Source organism: Lampris incognitus, chromosome 15 (genome assembly GCF_029633865.1).
Source record: "Lampris incognitus isolate fLamInc1 chromosome 15, fLamInc1.hap2, whole genome shotgun sequence".
NCBI classification, from domain to species: Eukaryota; Metazoa; Chordata; class Actinopteri; order Lampriformes; family Lampridae; genus Lampris; species Lampris incognitus.
Genome location: NC_079225.1, coordinates 15,040,138 through 15,063,451, shown reverse-complemented (window position 1 = coordinate 15,063,451; position 23,314 = coordinate 15,040,138). Strand labels below are relative to the sequence as shown.

The 23,314-nt window shown below is 45.5% G+C and overlaps 2 protein-coding genes across 2 annotated transcripts; one reads left to right on the top strand and one right to left on the bottom strand.

Moving 5' to 3' along the window:
• The first annotated feature begins 801 nt into the window (after positions 1-801).
• On the top strand, positions 802-7,812 carry slc35b2 (solute carrier family 35 member B2). The gene is made up of 4 exons (XM_056294745.1): positions 802-1,045; positions 2,682-2,872; positions 3,046-3,206; positions 4,545-7,812. Exons 1-4 carry the CDS (start codon positions 1,026-1,028, stop codon positions 5,475-5,477), a joined length of 1,305 nt encoding a protein of 434 aa, XP_056150720.1. The 5' UTR covers positions 802-1,025; the 3' UTR covers positions 5,478-7,812.
• Positions 7,813-14,016: 6,204 nt separating this feature from the next.
• On the bottom strand, positions 14,017-22,376 carry hsp90ab1 (heat shock protein 90, alpha (cytosolic), class B member 1). Its single transcript, XM_056294470.1, has 12 exons — positions 22,224-22,376; positions 20,680-20,823; positions 20,086-20,292; positions 19,699-19,858; positions 19,312-19,445; positions 18,910-19,206; positions 18,614-18,779; positions 16,986-17,176; positions 16,198-16,345; positions 15,794-16,062; positions 14,811-15,144; positions 14,017-14,596 (listed from the first exon to the last, which is right to left on the bottom strand). Exons 2-12 carry the CDS (start codon positions 20,821-20,823, stop codon positions 14,484-14,486), a joined length of 2,163 nt encoding a protein of 720 aa, XP_056150445.1. The 5' UTR covers positions 22,224-22,376; the 3' UTR covers positions 14,017-14,483.
• Positions 22,377-23,314: the final 938 nt, after the last annotated feature.

Sequence of the window (23,314 nt, the reverse complement as noted above, 5' to 3'; positions counted from 1 at the left end):
ATTGTGTATCGGGTGGACAGTAACCTACGTTTATGACCTTTGTTTTGTATGTCATGTGACAGACCAGTGCGTCGCCTTATTGATACTGGGCGTGTGGCCTACCTGGGGTTGCCGCTCAGAAACGGATTATGTTGACTCTAAACCAGTGTTTCTCAACCCAGTCCTCAAGGACCCCCTATCCTGCATATTTCCTTTGCAACCCTGAATAGGTACCTGTTTGTAGTTATTCAACCAATCAGCTCAATGAATTGTGTCAGACGTTGCACACCTTGCATAATTAGGTGCTGCGAGATGATTGGTCGAATAAGTACAAGCAGGGCTACCTATGCAGGGTTACAATGAAAATCTGCAGGATAGGGGGGTCCATGAGGACTGGGTTGAGAAACACTGCTCTAAACCGTATTGGCTTGTCATTACTGCACCTGCACCACAGCAAATGAGGATTGACGTCATTTTGCTGACGGATGTAACACCCTACGTCTACGGCAACAGCCATTCTACTGCTGTTCTGTCCTACATGGGCATTAATGCGAGTGTGAAAAGTGTGTGTGGGGGGGGGGGAATAACTTGGCGCTTATAACATGACGCAAACGACAAGCACGCAACGCTCACATGGTCCCTTTCAAGCTGATGTGCCTTTTGAGGGTTAGCCGTCGCCGTGATCCGCGGACCACGTCTTTATTCCTCCGCGCCGGTAGAGGGCGCACGCTAAATCATGACGTGGTTTTCTGAACTCCGGCGTCCCTTCGCCTTGAGGGGAAGGAGGGGAGCCTTTCCTGCCCGAGTATACACACACACACACACACACACTTGCCTACACGCATATGTACCCAAAAGTACACACACACACACACACACACGGGGAATTAAGTTAAGACGGGCAGGAGGCGGACAAAAAGAGGACTCGCCTGAAGAAGAAATCGAGACGATCCCCGCCGAGGTTTCTTCTTCATGCTCCGCTGCGGTGGGAGCGTCTGAGTCGTGGCCGTCAACGCCGGGTGTCGGGGCCACGGAGGGTGGGGAAAATGCCATCTTTTACACGGAGGTAGGCAGGCACTAAGTGGTCGGGAGGTAGGCATTGAGCCTTTTTTTGTGTTCGGAGTGACTCTCGTGGAAAACGGCGTCCTGCTAGCCAAGCTGCCCCCCGAAGCCGAGCTGTTGCCAGTTCGCCGTTTCCGTTGTCTCGTCACATTCGCTTCGTAAGTTGACAGTTGCTGATCCGGGCTGCGAGCAGTCCGCAGGTGAGAAGGGAGTACGGCGATGGGTGGTGGACGCACAGCTCATGGTGTTGTGTTCCCAAATGTGAGCATCATGTATACTGGTTCACGTCAGCAGTCTAATTTAGTTTGGGAAATCGTAGTGACCAGTGGGTGTGTGTGTGTGTGTGTGTGTGTGTGTGTGTGTGTGTGTTATTTTCTGGAGTTGTTTCTATGTTATTACAGCTTTCTCTCCCATTGAACAAATAATGAAAAACACCGCTGCTTCAGATGAATTGGGGAGGGACGACGTCCCTCTCTGCCCGTGGTATGAATCCAGCTTGCGAGCTGCCTGTCCACCAGTGTGTGTGGGTGCATTCTGTCTTGCAATAAGCTGCTTGTTCAAAGACCAGGTCGTGCTGCAGTGGGCTGCTTGCTATGGCCTGGCTGCCCGGGGCTGGAGTTAGAAACCCCAATACAAAAGAGGCTCTGTGTGAGTCTGCCATATATAGGCCCCCTGGGAGGAGGCCCTCCCTATGAATGTGATACACTATGTGCCACGGCAGCAAGTAACACACCTCTTTCGGTGAGAGCTCAAGTTTCACCCCAGGTGGATGACAAAACAAACATGCCATCAGTTCTGGGCACGTCAGATATTCACCACGGGTCTGTGTGGGATATTTTTGCTTAGGCTGATGCCATTGATCCACTTGGTGTGAATTGCCTAATAACGAGGACGTTAAGAAACCAGGCAATGTTGGACTGTCATCGTAAGGCCCTAAAGGAATGGCTTTCTGGGTTCCAAATGACTTGGTATCTTGTGTTACGATAGCATTCTGCTTGCTGCGTCTCTGTGGTCTACTTCATTTACATAGTCTGACACCACACACATCCCAGGACTTTACATACCATACTACATATACTATGTGGTTCTACATCAAACACAACTCAGTTCTCAAACACATCTTTGGACTGTGGGAAGAAACTCACCCAAATAGGGGAGAACTAGCAAACTCCACACAGAATAAAATAATACCTGGGATTCAAACTCGTGTTCTTGCTGAGCCACCATGCTGCGTACATGTAGTGTCTACCATCTTCATGTTTGTCTAAAAAGTTAAGTGTGTGTGCTTCTCTGATTGGATGAGGTTTATCTCCTATTTGTATCATACCAACATTTTTAGCTTGCACTAAAACCCATTTTTCATGCTTTCTAGGGTAACAGTTTTTGATTGCTTTTTCTTCAGCAACCAGATTCATGACCCAATATGTATTGCAGCAAATTTTTAACTTTTTCAAGTTGTACTTTTTCCATGACTGTTACACATCCTACACTGACTACTTACCAGCACTTTATCAGACCTTTAAACCACAGCATTTCTGTGGGCACCTTTACTGTCTGTCTCCTGCTGTCTTCTGATGTAAGGTCTGATAAAGTGTGTTCTGTAATATAACATTTTGCCTGATAGCTCTCTTATGTTTTAGGATTTGGCCCGGGCTCGTGCTGCTCTTCTTCCCTTCCACTTTGGCTGCAGATGAAGAGCCGTCGCTGCTGGAAGGCTGGCATGATGTCTGGCTCTTCCGCTTTTTTGTCAACATGTTGGGTTACTCCACCATCATCATCCCTGGCTACCTCCTCATCAGCTACTTCAAGCGCATCAATTATCTAGAAACAGGTATGGGCTCGTGAAATACTATTTCCTGTTTGGAAAAATTAATGCTATTTAACAAGGATTTTCCTTAGATATTTGTTTTTGTTGTAAAGGTCATCATTTGTTAAATTGCTAGGTCTGGCTGATCACTCTAATTTCATGTTAATTTCTTAATTCTTTGTTTCCGTACTTTTTAGGGCATGGTATTTGCTACCCTATCATAAAAGCCTGTGTGTTTGGCACTGAAACCAAGTCAGGTCTGTTAGATGATTCATCGGCAGCTCCCAGGAATGAGGCGGACTCCAGCTCACCAATAAAACAAACTGTCAAATTAATATTTTGTGCAGCAGGACTTCAGGTGAGATTCCTTAAAGGAAACACTTTGATTCTGATAGCACACCAAATGTGGCCTATAAGAAAAAAAGCCACATTATGCTGCCATATACACTGCTTCAGTCCACTGAAATATGGTGAGGAGTACTTTTATTCACTTTTGGCTGTAGGACATTTTGCAAGCTGTAGTTAGGGTGAGAAATGAGCACCATTATAGCCCCATAATTACAGTTACACCTAAGATAAATATTAACCAATGCAGGAAACGGCAATCTACAAATCTCTACCAAAAGTTCAAAGATTGTTGTATATTTATTTTAATGTCTGAATTTTAAATTGCCTGATGTCTGAATTGTCTTAGACAATCTTCATTCTTTCAACTGTCACTTACTACTCCTCTTGTTGAGTCCATGTATTGATTGACAGGACATCAGGCCAATGAAAACTGTTACAATTGGAAACAAGGCGCTTTATTGGTTAAGCTCAAGAGACCCTTCCCCTTTCCCAGTCTGTCAGTTCCCAGGTCTGTTCCATTTTACAGTCTTTGATTTTCAAACAGGCAAAATTTCCACACTGGGAGAATTATGACAGAAATCCTGGAACTCAAAACCTTTTCATATTTGTGTTACAAATTTAAGCTAAAAAAGGCCAGATCTTTTCATATAATTGCACAAAAAATATTTCAAACAGTTTAAGCGGGTAGTGTGGTGGTCTATTCCGTTGCCTACCAACACAGGGATCGCCGGTTCGAATCCCCGTGTTACTTCCAGCTTGGTTGGGTGTCCCTACAGACACAATTGGCTGTGTCTGCGGGTGGGAAGCTGGATGTGGGTATGTGTCCTGGTCACTGCACTAGCGCCTCTTCTGGTTGGTCGGGGTGCCTGTTTGGGGAGGAGGGGGAACTGGAATAGCGTGATCCTCTCACGCGCTACGTCCCCTTGGCGAAACGCCTCACCGTCAGGTGAAAAGAAGCGACTGGCGACTCCACGTGTATCGGCGTAGGCATGTGGTAGTCTGGTTGTCTGCAGCCCTCCCCAGATCGGCAGAGGGGTCCCCCCCCCCAAAAAAAATTTGTTTTTTTTTTTCAAACAGAACTCAACACAAAGTACAAATTACTATTTCACATATTTACACATATTCAAATCTAAAATTCAGCTTTCCAAAACCAATACAAACATTGGGAACTGAGTTCCAGCCATTCAGAACTGTACTTTGACCTTTCAAAACTTGATTAGGCATGAAGAGATGTGGCACTAATCTGCTCACATGCAAAATGGGCAAAAAGTTTGACTTTTAACAAAAAATAAATGTTTGCACATAGACCTAGATCTTTAGTCTTATAGAAGTTCATTCTCCTTTGTAGGCATCCTACCTGACATGGGGCGTCCTGCAGGAGAGAGTGATGACGCGCTCTTATGGGGCCTCCACCGCTGAGGAGGAGGGAGAGAGGTTCAAGGACTCCCAGTTCCTGGTGTTTATGAACCGTATCCTCGCGCTGACGGTGTCCGGCCTTTGGTGTGTCCTGTTCAAGCAGTCTCGCCATGGGGCGCCCATGTACAAGTACTCCTTCGCCTCGCTCTCCAACATCCTGAGCAGCTGGTGCCAGTATGAGGCCCTCAAGTACATCAGCTTCCCAACCCAAGTTTTGGCCAAGGCCTCCAAGGTCATCCCAGTCATGCTTATGGGCAAGATCGTTTCTCGCAAGAGCTACGAGTACTGGGAGTACTTCACCGCTGTGCTGATCTCGATGGGCGTCAGCATGTTTTTGCTGTCCAGCACGGCCAGCAAGCACCCCTCCACCGTCACCACCTTCAGCGGTGTCATCATCCTTGTCGGTTACATCGTCTTCGACAGCTTCACCTCCAACTGGCAGGACAACCTGTTCAAGTACAAGATGTCCTCGGTCCAGATGATGTTTGGTGTCAACCTGTTTTCTTGCCTCTTCACCGTGGGCTCCTTGCTGGAGCAGGGCGCCTTCTTTGACTCCCTGGGTTTCATGGCACGCCACTCCGAGTTCGCTTTCCACGCCGTGCTGCTGTCCGTCTGCTCGGCCTGCGGTCAGCTCTTCATCTTCTACACCATCAACCAGTTCGGTGCTGCCGTCTTCACCATCATCATGACGCTGCGGCAGGCCATCGCCATCCTGCTCTCCTGCTTCCTCTACGGCCACGCCATCACCTTGGTCGGCGGCTTCGGTATTGCCGTGGTTTTCCTGGCGCTCTTCCTACGGGTGTACGCGCGTAGCCGCATGAAGCCTGGCCGAAGGTCAGCGCAGCCGCTCACACAGAAGGTGTAGGACTACAAGGTGTCGCACCAAACCGAGAGCCACGTTTTTCTGTGGGGCTTTCCTTGTCTGTTGGTGTTTTACTGTTTGACTTTTTGTCTCTTCTTTTTTTTTTTACTTTTTAACTATTTCATTTGCCTTTCAGGTCTAAGGTTTTCTTTAACAAAGGTACAGAAAGGGATTTTTCTTTCTTTTTTTTTTGAAGGTATAAGACTTGGCTCTCATACCAAAATATCCTCAAGGTTTTATTAAGATTTTAACAATCAGCATTCACAAGATTTTTGAGTGCCTGTAAAATTGTCAAATGCATGAGCACCACACTACTAACTTTGCAAACTCCCCCTTCAAATCAGTCAAGTTGAAATATTTTCATTTAAACCACCATATGTGGCTTATGCAGCCTTTTAAGTTACTGTGACAATGAGAGATGTCTGTGAAGTTCATGGGACATTAGTGTCTAAAACACATGGGCTTTCGCCTGTGCCCAAGCATCTATGTATATAGAACAATTTTGTCAAATCATGTTTGTCAAGGCAATGAAACAGTTGTTTTCTTACAACATGGCATGGTAGTGTAACATAATGTAAGTCAGTAAACCGCCAGGTTAATAAGACCAACATTATATTCTATATATTTTTTTTTAAATTTAATTTTATTTCACATTCTTGTTTGTCGGTACTTTGTTTTCACTCCCTCCATGTAGTTGAAGTGTTCGGGGTGGTAAATGCACAGCAGACCATATTTCTGCACACCAGTCAAATTTAACCAGCAAATGAGATGGGATTAAATCCACCATATTTTATTTTTTTTATCATTACACAAGCAAAAGGAAGATATGTCAACAAATATTTTAGATAACTAATAAGATCAAAGAAGGTTGAATCAGTTCATCTGGATACAACGTTTATAAATGTTGTATAAACGTTGTATCCAGATGAACTGATTCAACCTTCTTTGAGCTTGTTATCTGGATTATTGAGCATGCATGAGGATAACTAACAAGAGATTATCTGAGAATTGGTTCAGCTGATGGAGTTAGAAATGACCTCCTACAATAGTTCCTCCTTTGGGAATTAAATGTTACATGGCTGATTTTTCTTTTCTTTTTTTATGGTCAGGTCACATTATGGCCCCAATATAACGATTTCTAAATCAGTTAATTTATCATAGGGCTTCAAATATATGCACAGCCCAATGGGCACACCAAAATTTTGTAAAAAAAGAAAAAGGAAAAAAAAAAGAAGAAAAGAGTTACTGATTCAATAACAGTAACCAAAATTAGGATAATTTAAAATATGTTGAACATATTGAACTTTTAATCATGATTCACGGCCTTGAATTCATCACGTCTTTCGTTTTCACTGCGACACTTAACGGTGTTTCACACACGAGATGTAACGTGACTAGACAGCTTTTCTATGCATTCGTGTCGGGGCTTTTGTTTAACGGCACGGCCAGGCAGTCGGTACGGGTCTGAACGTCGGTAGATGTGACGATCTCACTGAGCAGCAAAAACACACTTTGAATCCCGGCGGCCCGGCGCTCACCAGGCTCCTCCAGCCGGGGTAGCGTGGTCCTGTATAGACTTGACCACAGGATCTTAACCATTTGAATCTCGTTAAACTGCAGGGTAACTAATGTTCCTGAGCATGCCGGTGCATAAAATATTCCTGTCCTCCCCCCTAAAAAGTGTATTGGTAAGGTTAGGGCGACCTCTCAAAAAACGAAATCGCAAAAAATGCTGTATCTAACGTCAGAATCGGCTTGATTGGCCAAGTGTGTCTATGCACACAGCAGCTTCTAACACCTGCAGACGTCACTCACACACACAAAAACCAAACAAAAAAAGAAAAAGCCCAGAAGAAGAAATAAATGGAGCAACGAGACATTGGACCCAAGCATGTCGCTCCTATACAGAGTCCTGTTCTGGTGGAGGAATCCTCACCTGTAATGTTGAAGGGCAACCTGACCTGCAACATACCGCACACTACGTCTCCCTCAAAATTGAGGGGGACGTAGTGTGAGTTGTCAACACCCACAAGAGTTTCTAACTTGTGAACTGTACGTTTGCTCTGGCAGATTAATATATTTTGATACATGACACCCCTTGGGTCCATATTGCAGTGGATTTAGCGACATTCTCTGTCCGCTTCTCTGTTTTCACGACACATTCAACTTGTAATATTTAGGCGTTTAGACTGTAGCCTGAAGTCATTTTAGTGTCACTGTGTTTTCTAAACCAACTCGTCCATTAGGTGCTCTTGAAAACTGTCCTCATTGCTGTTTTCATTGAATGTTTGGGAGAATACTGAATGTGGGTGCTGCACTGTTTGACGGCAGGCTGGAGGGCGGTCGGGGGGGGGGGGATGCAACGTCACTGGTAACCTGTTTGTATCATTGTAGTATTTCCTCTTGTTAACTGGGTTCATAATGAAATGCATTAAATTAACCCGAAAGATTATACCGAGTGCAGCAATTTGCCTTTGTTACCGTTCATGTGACCCGAGTCATTTTTGAGACTGGATTTGGAACGACATGATGGGGTTTCTCTCTGTGGTCAATGCGGTGGCCAGTTCAGGCGCCTATTTTTAAAACCTCATTATTTCTCTATTATAAAACAATTAGCGCGGTCGCCTCACAGCAAGAAGGTCCTGGGTTCGAGCCCCGGGGTAGTCCAACCTTGGGGGTCGTCCCCTGTGTGGAGTTTGCATGTTCTCCCCGTGTCTGCGTGGGTTTCCTCCGGGGGCTCTGGTTTCCTCCCACAGTCCAAAGACATATAGGTCAGGTGAATCGGCCGCACTAAATTGTCCCTGATGGACTGGTGGCCTGTCCAGGGTGTCTCCCCTCCTGCTGCCCAATGACTTCCCGGATAGGCTCCAGCATCCCTTGTGACCCTGAGTAGGATAAGCGGTTTGGATAATGGATGGATGGATGGATGGATGGATAGATATAAGACAAAAATGGGGAAGATGGAGGTGTCCTCAAAGTGGCACCGAGCACGTGGTGCAAGTCTGCAGTCGCCATGGTTCGCAGCATGCCATTTAAAAGGTTGTGTGTGTGTGTGTGTATTTTTTTATAGTAACTTAAGGGAATTTCAGTACATGCACGTAAGAACTGATTCAGAAAAAGGGGGGAGGAGGGTCACCAGGATGATTCAACATCAGACCCAGGACCCAGGTCTGACTGTGATGTGTGTGTGTGTGTGTGTGAAGCATTTCCCTCGATAAATGAATCTCAGCCTCTCGCCGGGGGGGAGGAAACTTCCCCGCGTCTGAGCTTTCACAACGTCCTACACCCCATCTGCTGTGGAACGGGGCGTAATGACGCCAGCATCTCCCAAGTCCTCTTTTCAATAATGTAAATTAGTAAAAAGGGAGTTGCGGGGCGGCAGCAGGGGTTCAAAGAGAAACAGACCTCCTCTTTCAGCCCAGGGAAACCAGTCACTCTGGGTTCTCGCTCTGACTGGGAAGATGTCAGAGGTTGACTGCAAGTGAAAAACTGATTCACCCAGCCGAGACATGCTGAGCACGTCCTTTTTATTATTTTATTATATATATACACTACCGTTCAAAAGTTTGGGATCACATTGAAATGTCCATATTTTTGAAGGAAAAGCACTGTACTTTTCAATGAAGATAACTTTAAACTAGTCTTAACTTTAAAGAAATACACTCTATACATTGCTAATGTGGTAAATGACTATTCTAGCTGCAAATGTCTGGTTTTTGGTGCAATATCTACATAGGTGTATAGAGGCCCATTTCAAGCAACTATCACTCCAGTGTTCTAATGGTACAATGTGTTTGCTCATTGGCTCAGAAGGCTAATTGATGATTAGAAAACCCTTGTGCAATCATGTTCACACATCTGAAAACAGTTTAGCTCGTTACAGAAGCTACAAAACTGACCTTCCTTTGAGCAGATTGAGTTTCTGGAGCATCACATTTGTGGGGTCAATTAAACGCTCAAAATGGCCAGAAAAAGAGAACTTTCATCTGAAACTCGACAGTCTATTCTTGTTCTTAGAAATGAAGGCTATTCCATGCGAGAAATTGCTAAGAAATTGAAGATTTCCTACACCGGTGTGTACTACTCCCTTCAGAGGACAGCACAAACGGGCTCTAACCAGAGTAGAAAAAGAAGTGGGAGGCCGCGTTGCACAACTGAGCAAGAAGATAAGTACATTAGAGTCTCTAGTTTGAGAAACAGACGCCTCACAGGTCCCCAACTGGCATCTTCATTAAATAGTACCCGCAAAACACCAGTGTCAACATCTACAGTGAAGAGGCGGCTGCGGGATTCTGGGCTTCAGGGCAGAGTGGCAAAGAAAAAGCCATATCTGAGACTGACCAATAAAAGAAAAAGATTAAGATGGGCAAAAGAACACAGACATTGGACAGAGGAAGACTGGAAAAAAGTGTTGTGGACGGATGAATCCAAGTTTGAGGTGTTTGGATCACAAAGAAGAACATTTGTGAGACGCAGAACAAATGAAAAGATGCTGGAAGAATGCCTGACGCCATCTGTTAAGCATAGTGGAGGTAATGTGATGGTCTGGGGTTGCTTTGGTGCTGGTAAGTTGGGAGATTTGTACAGGGTAAAAGGGATTCTGAATAAGGAAGGCTATCACTCCATTTTGCAACGCCATGCCATACCCAGTGGACAGCGCTTGATTGGAGCCAATTTCATCCTACAACAGGACAATGACCCTAAACACACCTCCAAATTGTGCAAGAACTATTTAGAGCAGAAGCAGGCAGCTGGTATTCTATCGGTAATGGAGTGGCCAGGGCAGTCACCAGATCTGAACCCCATTGAGCTGTTGTGGGAGCAGCTTGACCGTATGGTACGCAAGAAGTGCCCATCCAACCAATCCAACTTGTGGGAGCTGCTTCTGGAAGCGTGGGGTGCAATTTCTCCAGATTACCTCAACAAATTAACAGCTAGAATGCCAAAGGTCTGCAATGCTGTAATTGCTGCAAATGGAGGATTCTTTGACGAAAGCAAAGTTTGATGTAAAAAAAATCTTATTTCAAATACAAATCATTATTTCTAACCTTGTCAATGTCTTGACTCTATTTTCTATTCATTTCACAACATATGGTGGTGAATAAGTGTGACTTTTCATGGAAAACACAAAATTGTTTGGGTGATCCCAAACTTTTGAACGGTAGTGTGTGTATATATATATATATATATATATATATATATATATATATATATATATATATATATATATATATATATATATATATATATATATATATATATATTAGCACTGTCCACCTTAATGCTCACATAATTTAACAGTTTTCACTCCTAGGAACTGCCCGGCGCAACTGCGGCCTTCTGCTGCCGGCTAAGAATTCAACGCCTGGCTCAAGGGCACGTTGATAGTTGTTGATAATGGTTGTTTTCGAGGGACGCCGAGTGTGTGTGCTACTCGTAAATTTCCCCCGCCCCAGGTTTTCTCACTGTTCCCGGGGTTTCAAATCCGGCACAGCTTTCTGATCACAAGCCCCCTTTTTCTAACCTTTAAGAGTCCCCTTTCTACTCTTTTTCAAGCCACCTTTTACTGTACAAGTGGAACAGAAGACTGAGTTTGTGACACCCTGTCATAAAGGTTATCAGTCTAGTGGGCGGTGGCCTTGTGTCATGACAGAAAGCGGTGTCTCTGCTACAGTGTTAAGTGCAGACCTGGTTTCCTGTGTCGGCCTGTTGCTGTCTGCTGTCTCCGGTTTACCAGACACTGCAGGCGCTGTGTGTGTGCACGAACGCTGTGCCCTGCTGCCACGGGAGGGAGGGAGGTGTCAAGAGTCTGGGTGTTGCTGTCTCCCCTCATGGCATACCTCGTGTCATATCTCATCCCATTCTGCACCGCAGATGTTCTCAGAGAGCCCCAATCTTGTGCGCATTTTGAAACAAAAACAAAAGGTTAGTTTCGCACCAGGAGCTGTTAGCACTGTGTCGGCGTATGATGCAGATGTACGCAACTGCATCTTATTACTCAGTACGGAGTCACACTCGCTGTCCTTTAATTGTCGAAAGGCCACCACAAAAAAAAAAAAAAAGATAAAATAAATGACGCTTGCTTTATTGGTTCAGAATCAACCAAAACGGACCAGCAACCGCGGAGTAAATGTTAAATAACCACACTGGAAGATGCAAGTCATTTGGCTCAGTACAAGTGATGGAGTCTTAAAAGGAGGACCCCCCCCCCCACCGCCCCATGCAACCTCTTGCATTATTAAATAGTATGCAGATGTAATATGGATGAGACGTGGCACAAAGGTCACAAATCAGGATCTCAGAGCTGTTGTGACGCTGTGTTTTGTTGTGTGCATAAAGACAACCGGGATGCATGGAGCCAGCTGAAGCCCTGGTGCCCGTGGAGAAAGAGGTACGGTGCTGACAAGTTGCTAGCACGGCATCGGCACTGTACATCTCACTACGGTGCAACGTCTTGATACCTGAAAGATGTAGAGCAAATGTTTCCACAGGATGTCTCTGCTGAAACGAAGGGGAGGCACAGCCGGTCTTGTGGGAAATAGTTTCTAACCTCTGCGAGCGGTGCCAGATGCACCGGGCCCATCCTGTAAACAAGCGGAGAGACGTTACCGAGGTTCATTCTCACCGCTCTTCTTAATCTCCCACACACACACACACACACACACACACACACACACACACACACACACACACACACACACACACACACACACACACACACAGAGTTTAGAAAACCAGCTCCTTCATCTGTACACCAGACAACTGTGCCTACTATGTGAACCCTGAGATTGATACCCCAAGTCAGACGTACTTCAGAGGGGGACGGGGAGAGAGAGAACATGGCTCAAGAGAGAAATAGTGGATTGGTTTTCTGCGAAACTCATTTCACGACGGTGTGTCTCTTCGCCTTTTGGCGCGCACAGTTTAGTTCCACTGTGCCAAAATAGCACAGCGCCGTCTCCAGCATGTTTCTGAATGACAGGAGTGGAGTCCCCCCCCTCCCCTCCCCCTCCCCCTCCCCGCTATCAGTTTGACTAAATCCAGTGGGCGAGATGGGCAGGAGGGAGATTCACCCACATTAAAACATCTCTACGCCTACCGGAGCTGTAAGTGCTGCGTTGCCACCCTCGCAGCGATACAAATCACATGATTTAAAGGAAAAGGACACAACGCTTCCTCCAGGCTTCTGATTAGCAGGCCTCGCACTTTCGAGAAATTTGACCACGCAACTTCTGTGCCGCATATAACATGACATATATATATATATATATATATATATATATATATATATATATATATATATATATATATATATATATATATGTGTGTGTGTGTGTGTGTGTGTATATATATATATATATGTGTGTGTGTGTGTGTGTGCTTTGTATGCCATCTTGAGACTGACGTTTTGACATTCTTTGGGAGAGATAGGACCCCCCCCCACACACACACACAAATCTGTATATTGTCAGCACTGGGTGTGCTCCATTACAAGTAATGGCTCTTGAAAGTACATACCAAAACAGCCACATCATTCAAAAGCATAGGCGAATAAGTGGTTTCCTGCAGCTTCCCAATATATTCGCCTCACTTGAACCGTTCGGCCTCAGTATGACTTTCTGACCTGAAATTGGCGTTGTGCACTGGCCTCTGCACAACGCCAATTTCAGGTTTTAACAATACTCCCACTGTTGGCATGCAAACCGCTTTAAACTGCCCAGAGTACTTGCAAAAGGTTTGGTAACGCATTGTTCTGTAGATTAAATCTGGTGGAAGCGGACAGCACCTGTCCTCACTCGTTTGGCCCCCTGCATCTTGGTACGGCCGAGATATCTGCGCAAGACTGACCAAGTGGCACGTGCATGAGACTGATCGATTGACTGGCTATATCGGCAACTCGATGGGATCGAACAGCTCACCGGCGAACCGAGAGACACACGACAGAGCGGCACATCCTCCACTCTCTCACGGCGAACGTCGCCCGAGACGTGTAGCCAAGGTGCAGTGCCGCCATCTAGCGGTCACATCGCGAGGAGCGGCTGGGTAAAGCCAACACACGGGGCCGCGAGAGGTCACAGTAATTAAAGGGATTTTCTTGGGCGAAAAATAAAAGGTCGCCTTAAAAAGTAAGTTGTGGTTATTTACGCGTCTTGTGTTCGAAACTGCACTGCCGATACTCTGACGAGAGAAAACCTCCCCCGCTGTGTTCAGTGTTTCCGCACGGGGCGCCCCTGTCACGACGCCCACCTTCTCTACTCAACCGGGGCCAGCCAATGGGCTGCAACGCTTTTCTTGTCGAAACGGATTTAATAGGGTATCCTGTCCAGCAGTTGTCGTTTATTGCCAATACCCAATGTGAAGGTCACCTGCTCACTGGCTCTTTTGCACACGTGCTCTGGGAATCAGGTTGAAAAAGGTACACTAAACCTTGTGACCAGTCCCCCCACCCACCCACACACAAAAATCCACTGTTTAGCCTTCTCTTTGGGGACAGATAAGAGATGTGTGGTAACACTCAAAATAAGTTGACCAGTACAATTACTTCACTCAGAACAGCTTTAATTTTTTTTTTGAAAACAAAAAAAACAAAGGAGACTGAAAACAGACAAGCCTCAATTCAGGCAAAGGAATCTTGTCATCCACTCTTCATGCAGCGTTCGTTGTTGCACATAAGCAGAGCCAACCCGTCCCTCTCTCCAGGTCATTCTGATATGGAATGTTCCCTTCCCCATAGTCACATCTACTGGTCCCAACCATTTAAAAACTCAGTGCAACAGGGTACTGTCTAAACAAAATGTGTTGGTCACCGTTACTTTATCATATACAGCAAAAATCAAAACCGCTTTTCTGTCTTGTAGATTAAGGCTCTAGACAAGAGAGCAACACTGGTCCACTGGACAACAGGAGTAACGCATTTAATCTTAACCAATGACATGACCAGGTTTCCCTAGTTACAGATGAACAGTTGAAAAAAAAGTGAGGCTAAATGGGTTAGATCTGAGGTTGTGTTTAATCCACTTCCTCCATGCGTGAAGCATCGTCATCACCTTCTAGTGGCGGAATTGTATCAGGGGCGGTTGCTGAGACGGGCTCCTCTGTGGGCAAATCATCATCATCAATACCTGGGGATGAAGGAATCAAAGCATTTGTTAGGTTACGCCATTGCTTGCATCCATTTGCCATGCTAGTTAGTACAGCAAAAGCAGTCTTCCCCCACTAACGTTTACACTTTCAGAATTATAAAAAGCAATGTGATCAGAAATGATTGCAACAGTTCTAAGCGAGAACTACTTTTCCTACCCCCTCAAAACCCACTGACAGCAGAAACCGTCTTACCCAGTCCAAGTTTGATCATCCTGTAGATGCGGTTTGAGTGAGTCTGTGGATCATCTAGGGAGAAGCCTGAAGACAGCAGTGCGGTTTCAAACAGAAGGATGACCAGATCTTTCACGGCCTTGTCATTCTTGTCAACATCTGCTTTCTGCCTTAGAGTTTCCACAATGGGGTGGTCGGGGTTGATCTCCAGATGTTTCTTGGCCATCATGTAGCCCATGGTGGAGTTGTCCCTGAGTGCCTGGGCCTTCATGATCCTCTCCATGTTGGCCGTCCACCCATAGGTACTTGTCACAATGCAGCAAGGCGATGACACCAGTCTGTTGGACACAGTCACCTGAGGGTAATAAGCAGAGCACAATTAGTTGGATAGACAGACAAGAATACTGCAACATGTTTTTACAGGGCAGCTTCCCCAATAACAAAGCTTTTGGTCAAGGGAGATAAAAATCAAAATTTAAGCATGCAGTTCAGTCATGTTAGATTCAAATCAAAGAAACACGTCCACATTTTGGGTGAGCAATTCATGCCAATAAGGGTGAACCTCAGTAGTAGCAGGCCTTAGTATTTTCCAAGATCCACTGTACAACAAGAAACCTCAGCAGGCAATTCTGAGTGACATTGAACTTCAGTCACTGTGTTAAATAGAAGACAAATCACACCCTGCAAACCATTCAAATGTAAAATTGGAAGCAGCTGTCATTAAAATGTCAAAAAGCCTTCTCTACTCAAAATGTCCATGTATTGTAATCCCGAGTGTGCCACACCAACCAATGGAAACATCAAAACTGGCATTCAAAAACCAACGGCAAAAGTCAGCGTACACTCACCGCAGGGGTCTATATTAATTCACCAGGCAACCCCCCCCTTAGGTTCAATTACCAGACCTGTTGCCAAACCCAAAAAACACAAGTGAAATTGGACTCTGCATCATTGGTAAACACCTAGTTACCCCCCCCCAATCAATAGCTCAATAGATGACCAACCTTCTCTACTTTCTTGTCAAGGATCTCCTTCATAAGCTTGCAGAGGTTTTCAAACTTGGTCTTGTCCTCCTCCATCTTTTTCTTCTCCTCCTCATCCTCAGGGAGCTCAAGGCCTTCTTTGGTGACAGAGACCAAGTTTTTGCCATCAAACTCTTTCAGCTGCTGGACACAGTACTCATCAATGGGCTCAGTCATGTACAAGACCTCAAAACCACGTTTGCGCACACGCTCCACGAAGGCAGAGTTGGCCACCTGGTCCTTGCTCTCACCTTAAGAATAAAGCAACAATTTAAGATTATAGTACAATCAATTTTGCAATCTGGAAAATGACAAAATCTACGTGACTTTTTGCAGGGTGTTAACAAAGTAAGGGCAGGGCTGTGATGCTGCAGGGAAATACCCACCAGTGATGTAGTAGATGGATTTCTGGTTTTCCTTCATGCGGGTGAGGTACTCAGTGAGGGAGGTCATCTCATCACCAGACTGGGAACTGTGGTAGCGCAGTAGCTCAGACAGCTTCTTGCGGTTCTGGGAGTCTTCGTGGATACCCAGCTAGAGATTGCAAAGGGAAGGTTTCAGTGCATACACTGGCAACTCAGCCAAATTGTTCGTTGCGTCTTAGTGCTTACTGCTTTATGCACCAGATGAGCAGAGTTCAAGCATTAAAATTCCAAAATTGTTTGGCAAAATTCACAAGTTTACTTTTCTGCGTGCTCCAAATGTTCTGGTATTCAGTTAATCTTACTATTGGCAAAACTCATCCATCTGGCACTTAATGCAGGTTTAAACATTATTTGCAGTCCAATTGATTCTGTTCTGTAGCACAGCGCACTTTAAACATCTATCACACAAAAGCCAGATCTATACACTAGTTGGAAGAGATTTGGAAAGCTGGTCAAGGAGAAGAAAAAAAAAAGAAAAGCTAAACTGACTTTAGGGTCAGAAACTTCTGTGGCAACGGGTTACCCAAAATATTGTATGATTAGACCATTTCTGCAGCTATGGTGGCACTGGGTTTATAACAAGCTGGGGTGGGGGATAATGACTGCTATACTAAAACCTTTTGAATCCATTGTGATGTGCTGAGGAACCATGGAGGGCAGTGTGGGAAAACAAATAATATTTTTAAAGATTTTGCCTGGCTACATGTACATTAGTAATCAGCGTTAATGATTAGTTTTGTTTGTTTTACCTTGAGATTCTTGGAGAAGGCGTCATAGAACTTCTTGTAGTTCTCCTTGTCTTCAGCCAGTTCAGCGAAGAGTTCCAGACATTTCTTGACAATGTTCTTGCGGATGACCTTGAGGATCTTGCTTTGCTGTAGCATCTCTCTGGAGATGTTGAGGGGAAGGTCCTCAGAGTCAACCACACCCCGCACGAAGTCTGGGATGGGAGGGGACAAAAGCGGGGGTCCATTACACTATCATCATTATTTCGGATTAGTAGCGCATTTTCACTTTGATGATTTGCCAAATCATTATGGGGCTTGACAAGACTGCCGTTTGTGCTGTGCCCTGACAGGGTACTAATGGAAACTACCAAATCTGCTGTGGTGACCCCTAGGAAACAGGGAAGAAGATGTGCGTTTTCCCTTTAATGGTCACATGTAGCTCAACTGGTTAAGGTCATTTTTGACAGAAAATTATAGCTCTTCTGTAACAGTTCTGGAATGAAACAATGTAATGAACTTTACACTCCCTCAACTAGTAAAAGACACTTTTCTTGTAAACAAACCCTTTAGGGTTGGAAATGAAACCATCAGGCTTTTAGTGCAGACGGGACCAGCAGGGAAATCCATTTATTGTATGCAACCATGGCACAATAAAAATGTTTTGGATAAAAGTCAAATTGTTAATGAATTGAGAACTGGAATTAACATTAGAAACCCCTGCTGTTGTACCTAAGAATGTATCGGACCGCCCAGGTATATTATCTGCCACCAAATATATTTGACAACATATTTTATCCACCCGAGAACGACGCCATCCGCAGTGGACAATCTCCCCCCGTTCTACCCTTCCAATACCTGCTGGTTCTGCTATTTCGAGAAGGGTCTACTGAATCTCACATGCTCTTGCAGAGACGTTCTCTGGTATTACTTTAGAAGACAAGGACATGGTGGGCAACTTACATGGACCAGGTAAAGCAACTCCTTTTCTTCTTATTGTGTAACTGTTCGCCGACTTTGGTCGTAGCTTCAAATTCTATGAAATAAAGCAGCAACCATGCTGCGTTGGTAGCCACAAGACTCGAGTATTCAGCACATCTAACTTTTTTGCTGCATGTTGCGCAATGGTATTGTCCTGGTTACATACAAGATACTTTGTTTGCTCTTCGGGCTACGGCAGTTACACTAACTTTTCCCACATTTACTCAGCAGGGTAAATGAATCTTATCCAGTTTCTGTATTGTTAATCTGAAGCCAAGTGTCTGTTTTTGGTCAAACCTGACCCAAGAGACAGAAAGGGTAGCACATGGCAGCAAATATCAATAAATGGACAACTATGAGAGGCGTTCCCATGCACTGGAGCTCTTTGAAAAACCTATAAAGATTTAAGTGCTCTGATAAACAGTGCCATCTTTGTACACACGTAAGTGTTTTTGTTTTTTACTTTGTCTTACTTGTCCCATGTGGCTAACACCACAAGTATGTTTCAGATCTGTGGGAAAAACTGAAGTTTGTTTTAATACGGTGGTACCACCTGGAAAAAAAGGGACCTGCTTTTGTTAATTAAGCGAATGATCCAAGATAAAGATTTTCCCCTGTAATTGCTGCAGACTTCGCTGAGAATGTGAAATCTACTCTCCAGGTCAACTTACTTAGGTACTCAGGAATAAGCTCCTCGCAGCTGTCCATGATGAAAACCCTCCTAACATAGAGCTTGATGTTGTTCTTCTTTTTCTTGTTCTCAAAGAGGTCAAAAGGTGCACGACGGGGAATGAAGAGCAGGGCTCGGAACTCAAGCTGGCCCTCCACTGAGAAGTGCTGAATGGGGAAAAATGAAGACGGCATTGCAGATTGTACAGTAGCAGGCTTAGTTTGGCTTCCACCCAATGTTAATCAAAGTTGTGAGTCTATTCATGTACAGTGCACAAGCCTCTGCCAGAATAGTTACCTTGACAGCCAGGTGATCCTCCCAGTCATTGGTCAGACTCTTGTAGAACTCTCCATACTCCTCATTGGTGATGTCATCAGGATTCCTGGTCCAGATAGGCTTGGTCTTGTTCAACTCTTCCTGGTCAATGTACTTCTCCTTGATCTTCTTTTTCTTCTTCTTGTCCTTGTCTTTGGAGTCCTCCTCGTCATCTGAGCCCACATCCTCGATCTTTGGCTTGTCCTCCTCATCCTCTTTTTCCTCTTTCTCCTCCTCTGCCTCGTCGTCGCTAATCTCTTTGTCGCGCTCCTTCTCCACCTACATATTCAAAGATACTTATGAGCGCTATAATCCATATGGTTATTGTTCTATCCCAGCAGACTCAAATGGTTGTGTTAGCAGAGATGTCATTTCTGTACTTACAAACAAGGTGATGGGGTACCCAATGAACTGCGAGTGCTTCTTGACAACCTCCTTGACCCTCTTCTCTTCAATGTACTCAGTCTGGTCCTCCTTGAGGTGCAGAATGACCTTGGTTCCACGACCAATAGGCTCGCCTGAGAACAGCACATAACAGTCATGAACACATGTTGTACCAAAACAGTCTATGCAGTCAAGAACTGCCTGAGCACTCTCCATTTAAAATTCTTTAAACATTTAGGAGGTGCACCATCAAACTAGTTTCTAATTTTTACAAATTTGGCTCATAAAACACTGCCAGTGTTCAATTGGCATAAAAACAAAAACTTAAGGGAGAACAGGTAGCTTTTCTGACATTGAGAGGAAGCTAATAGAAATGCAAACACCTACCACTGTCAACCTTGACTGTGAAAGAACCTCCAGCAGAGGACTCCCAGGCGTACTGCTCATCATCATTGTGCTTAGTGATAACTACCACTTTCTCAGCAACCAGGTAGGCAGAATAGAAACCCACACCAAACTGGCCAATCATTGAGATGTCAGCTCCTGCCTGGGGGGGGGGGGGTCAGAAGGATTTCATTGCACACTTCAAATACATTTCATGTAGCCTTGCACTACACAGTGGGCAAGTAGCCATAAATTGTATGCATTATGCTGTTTGACATCTAGCCAGCATTAAATATCTTTGTATGTGGCTGAGCTATTCCACTCCAGAACATTTGCAAAACATTTGTCCTCAAGGTTCCCGAAAGACCTGACCATTGCCCATTTTTGTACCTGAAGCGCCTCCATGAAGGCCTTGGTTCCGGACTTGGCAATGGTACCCAGGTTGTTGATCAGGTCAGCTTTGGTCATGCCGATTCCAGTGTCAATGAGGGTCAGGGTGCGTTCTGCTACATTGGGGATGATGTCAATCTTCAGCTCCTTCCCACTGTCTAGCTTGGTGGGGTCAGTGAGACTTTCGTAGCGAATTTTATCCAAAGCCTAAAATACAAAGTAATCGGGAGGGAGAAAAATGAAAACCCATAGCTTGGCAGGTTATAACCCCCCCTTCCACACATCCATTCATAGATCATTTTAGAATTCAAGTACCTATTTTAGGATAAGAAAATTTCAAATCTACTTTTGAATCTCAAGTTACACTTCACACATTTGAGACACGAACCTCTCCCCTCAACATGCATGCAATGACAAATGCAACTTGATGGGCTGAATTGCAGCACTGTCATATAGAGTAACATGTGTTAAGTAGACAGTTATAAGAAATCCGAGTGTAAGAGCAAAAATCCAGGCAAACTGACACAATAAGAATACTGAACCATCACCCCTTCACAAGACGGGCTCCTTAACGTTGGCAAACGCTGCACTTACATCAGAAGCATTGGAGATCAGCTCCCTGAGGAAGATCTCCTTGTTGGAATAGAAGGTGTTGATGATCAGGGACATAAGCTGAGCAATCTCTGCCTGGAAGGCAAAGGTCTCAGCCTCCTCCTCTTGGCGCATTTCTTCAGGCATCTGGACAGAAGAACATGTTAACGCTTTAGTCAGCATCTCTGGGTACCACAGAAACAAGATGGTGTGAATGCATCAATGGAAATGCGTTTGGGGGGGGGGGAAGCCCCCACGGAATTGTGAGTTAACCTCCAACAGTAACGTCTTCCCACGTCAAGATTTTCAAATAACAGGCCCGTTTGTTAGTAGCCCACACGATGCGCTCGCCCTCAAGCCGCAGACACATTTGTATCCATTATACACGGCAGCGTCTCATCGCGTCCACGCCCCGTTTCGTAACATTTCGCCGGGCTCTTTCATTAATGTGCCACAAAATAAGCGGAAGCGACCAACATGGCGTTTCCCGGCAGACAATGGACACGGCCAGCACGTGTCGGGAAATGGCCATCTAAAAATTAAGACAATTGCCAATTAACCTCCGCCCAGCTTATTTGGTTACACGACGACACGGTGCATTTCCCTTAGGAAACGATAGTGTAACGTGCGTGGATAATTCACGCTGGCCGCTAGCTCGCGGCTCTGACCCTTTAGTCGAGCGGTTAGCGACGTCCCCTGCGGTGCGGGCGACACAGGTTCGCTTCCCGGCCGCGGCAGTTCCTTGCGTTGTCCCCCAAATTCGCTACAATATGTAAAGTCACGCACGCCTCAAAACTCGAGAACCGGCCAGAATCGGGCCGATCTTGCGCCAGGCGTCGGAAAGGGGGGCTTAGAATCCAACGTGACCGGCAGCGCGCACGGAACCGATCAAAAACCAGCTGAAGCGGTGAACTAAGCGGCGCTCCGACAGCGAAGCTGCAGAAACCCAGGAGTCATCCTCCCGGCCCCGAAACAGCGAGTCAGACGGCCGAGCTCAAAGCGGCAATTTAAGGCGTATTTGGGGCGTGTTGAACGTTTATTCGACGGGGCAGCAGAGACGCTTTAAAACACCCGATCAGCGGCAGGGCCCCGACGAAGAGGGGTTTCGGGCTGGATTCGAACCCGCGACAAGCCGGATCGGGCCTCTACGGCACGCGCTAACTGGCTTAGCCACGAGGACGCCCCAAGTGGGCATTCATATAATTCACCAACAACGTACAAAAAAAACGTTGAGCGTGTCAACGCTCATCTTCGGCCAAGGGTGACAACCGAAGGGCGTCTATAAGATTTCCCGCAGCGACTTGAAACGACCTCCCGTTTTTCACCCGACTCCCAAACCGCCCCCTCCGAAATCGTGGAAGACGCTCGTGCGACGCCACCAGACAATGCTAAAGTCCGCCCGAAGCCGTCGTGACTCTTGGGAGCAACATCGGCTCGTTTAAAGCACGACGCTGCCCAACTTAAACGTAAACGGGGGGGTAAACGACAGCTCCGCGGGCAACCTCGGCGTCCGTTACCACCAACCCCCCCACCACCACCACCCTCACCTTGTGAGTTCCGTTGACTTTATCTTGAATAAAATGCCACCAATACACACGGTCCCTTCTGCTCTCTGACGCAGGAAAATTGAAAGGGACTTCTTTTTAAAAGACCGACCTCTATATAGCCATGCGCTTTACACGTGCGGGCATATCCATCCGCGCGCTGGTAGGAGGACGCACGGCCTCGCTCTTTCTGCTGCAGCCGCCGGAGCCTCCAAACCCCACAAGCTGCAAAACCTGCAGAGCCACTAACGTCAAAACGTTGACTCGCCTTGTCCCGAACCTGCTCCGATAGCGTTACTATGTATCTTAGCGGCATTCGATGAGTACACGCGGGGTGCCAGATAACTCTTCGTTATACTTCTAGAATAGAACAAAATCAGGTCAGCGCTCAGCAGTCACACCTCATTTCTAAAGTAATAGCACATCTTACAGAGATAAGAAGCCTGGAAATGAACAAAGTGAGATCTGTTCTGAATACAGATTCCCTCAAATCAGAAACAAGTTCCCTTAAAAGCCGCGACATTGTATCGGATCATTTGTGTTGTTTTTAGGGGTTGGGCGGCAAAGGTGTCAAAATTAATCAGCTACCTATCATCCAGGTAGCTGAATTGTTATTTCTGAAACTGTTTAGGAACTAGTGTGGAAAAACAATCTCATTATAACAGAACCTCGCAACTCTTAATTTACATAAGCAATGGTTTTGGCTTATATTTGAGCTTTTAGCGCCTTACTTTTGTTTTTGTTTTTTTTAAGGATAATAGCCCCCCTTACTTTTAAGGAAGGAAGGAAGGAAATGCAACGCCATGGATTTCAGGCCTCTCATAGAAACATATTAGGGAATTCTGCATTATTCTACAAATTCATCCCGGGAGCTACTCTATTACAAGCGGCCGTAGTGGTGGATAACCGGAGAGTTTTGAAGAATTTCAGGCTAAAAAAAAAAAATCTTGCACAATGTGCTGCGGATGAAAAAAAAAAACGACGGGACTTTTTGCTTTGACGGAGGAATACGTTCAAGCCAAGAGGGTGCGCCTCGTTTGTTCCAGCACTTTCCGTGAAAAACCCGCCTAAAAGTGACGTCACTGGTGTGTCAG

Coding starts and splice junctions, on each gene's coding strand:
- slc35b2 (XM_056294745.1), top strand. CDS start 1,026: ATGCCATCTTTTACACGGAG. Junction 1,046..2,681: donor ATGCCATCTTTTACACGGAG/GTAGGCAGGCAC, acceptor CTTATGTTTTAG/GATTTGGCCCGGGCTCGTGC. Junction 2,873..3,045: donor CATCAATTATCTAGAAACAG/GTATGGGCTCGT, acceptor CGTACTTTTTAG/GGCATGGTATTTGCTACCCT.
- hsp90ab1 (XM_056294470.1), bottom strand. CDS start 20,823: ATGCCTGAAGAAATGCGCCAAGAGGAGGAGGCTGAGACCTTTGCCTTC. Junction 16,063..16,197: donor ATCCATCTACTACATCACTG/GTGGGTATTTCC, acceptor TTTATTCTTAAG/GTGAGAGCAAGGACCAGGTG. Junction 14,597..14,810: donor GATGATCAAACTTGGACTGG/GTAAGACGGTTT, acceptor CTTCATCCCCAG/GTATTGATGATGATGATTTG.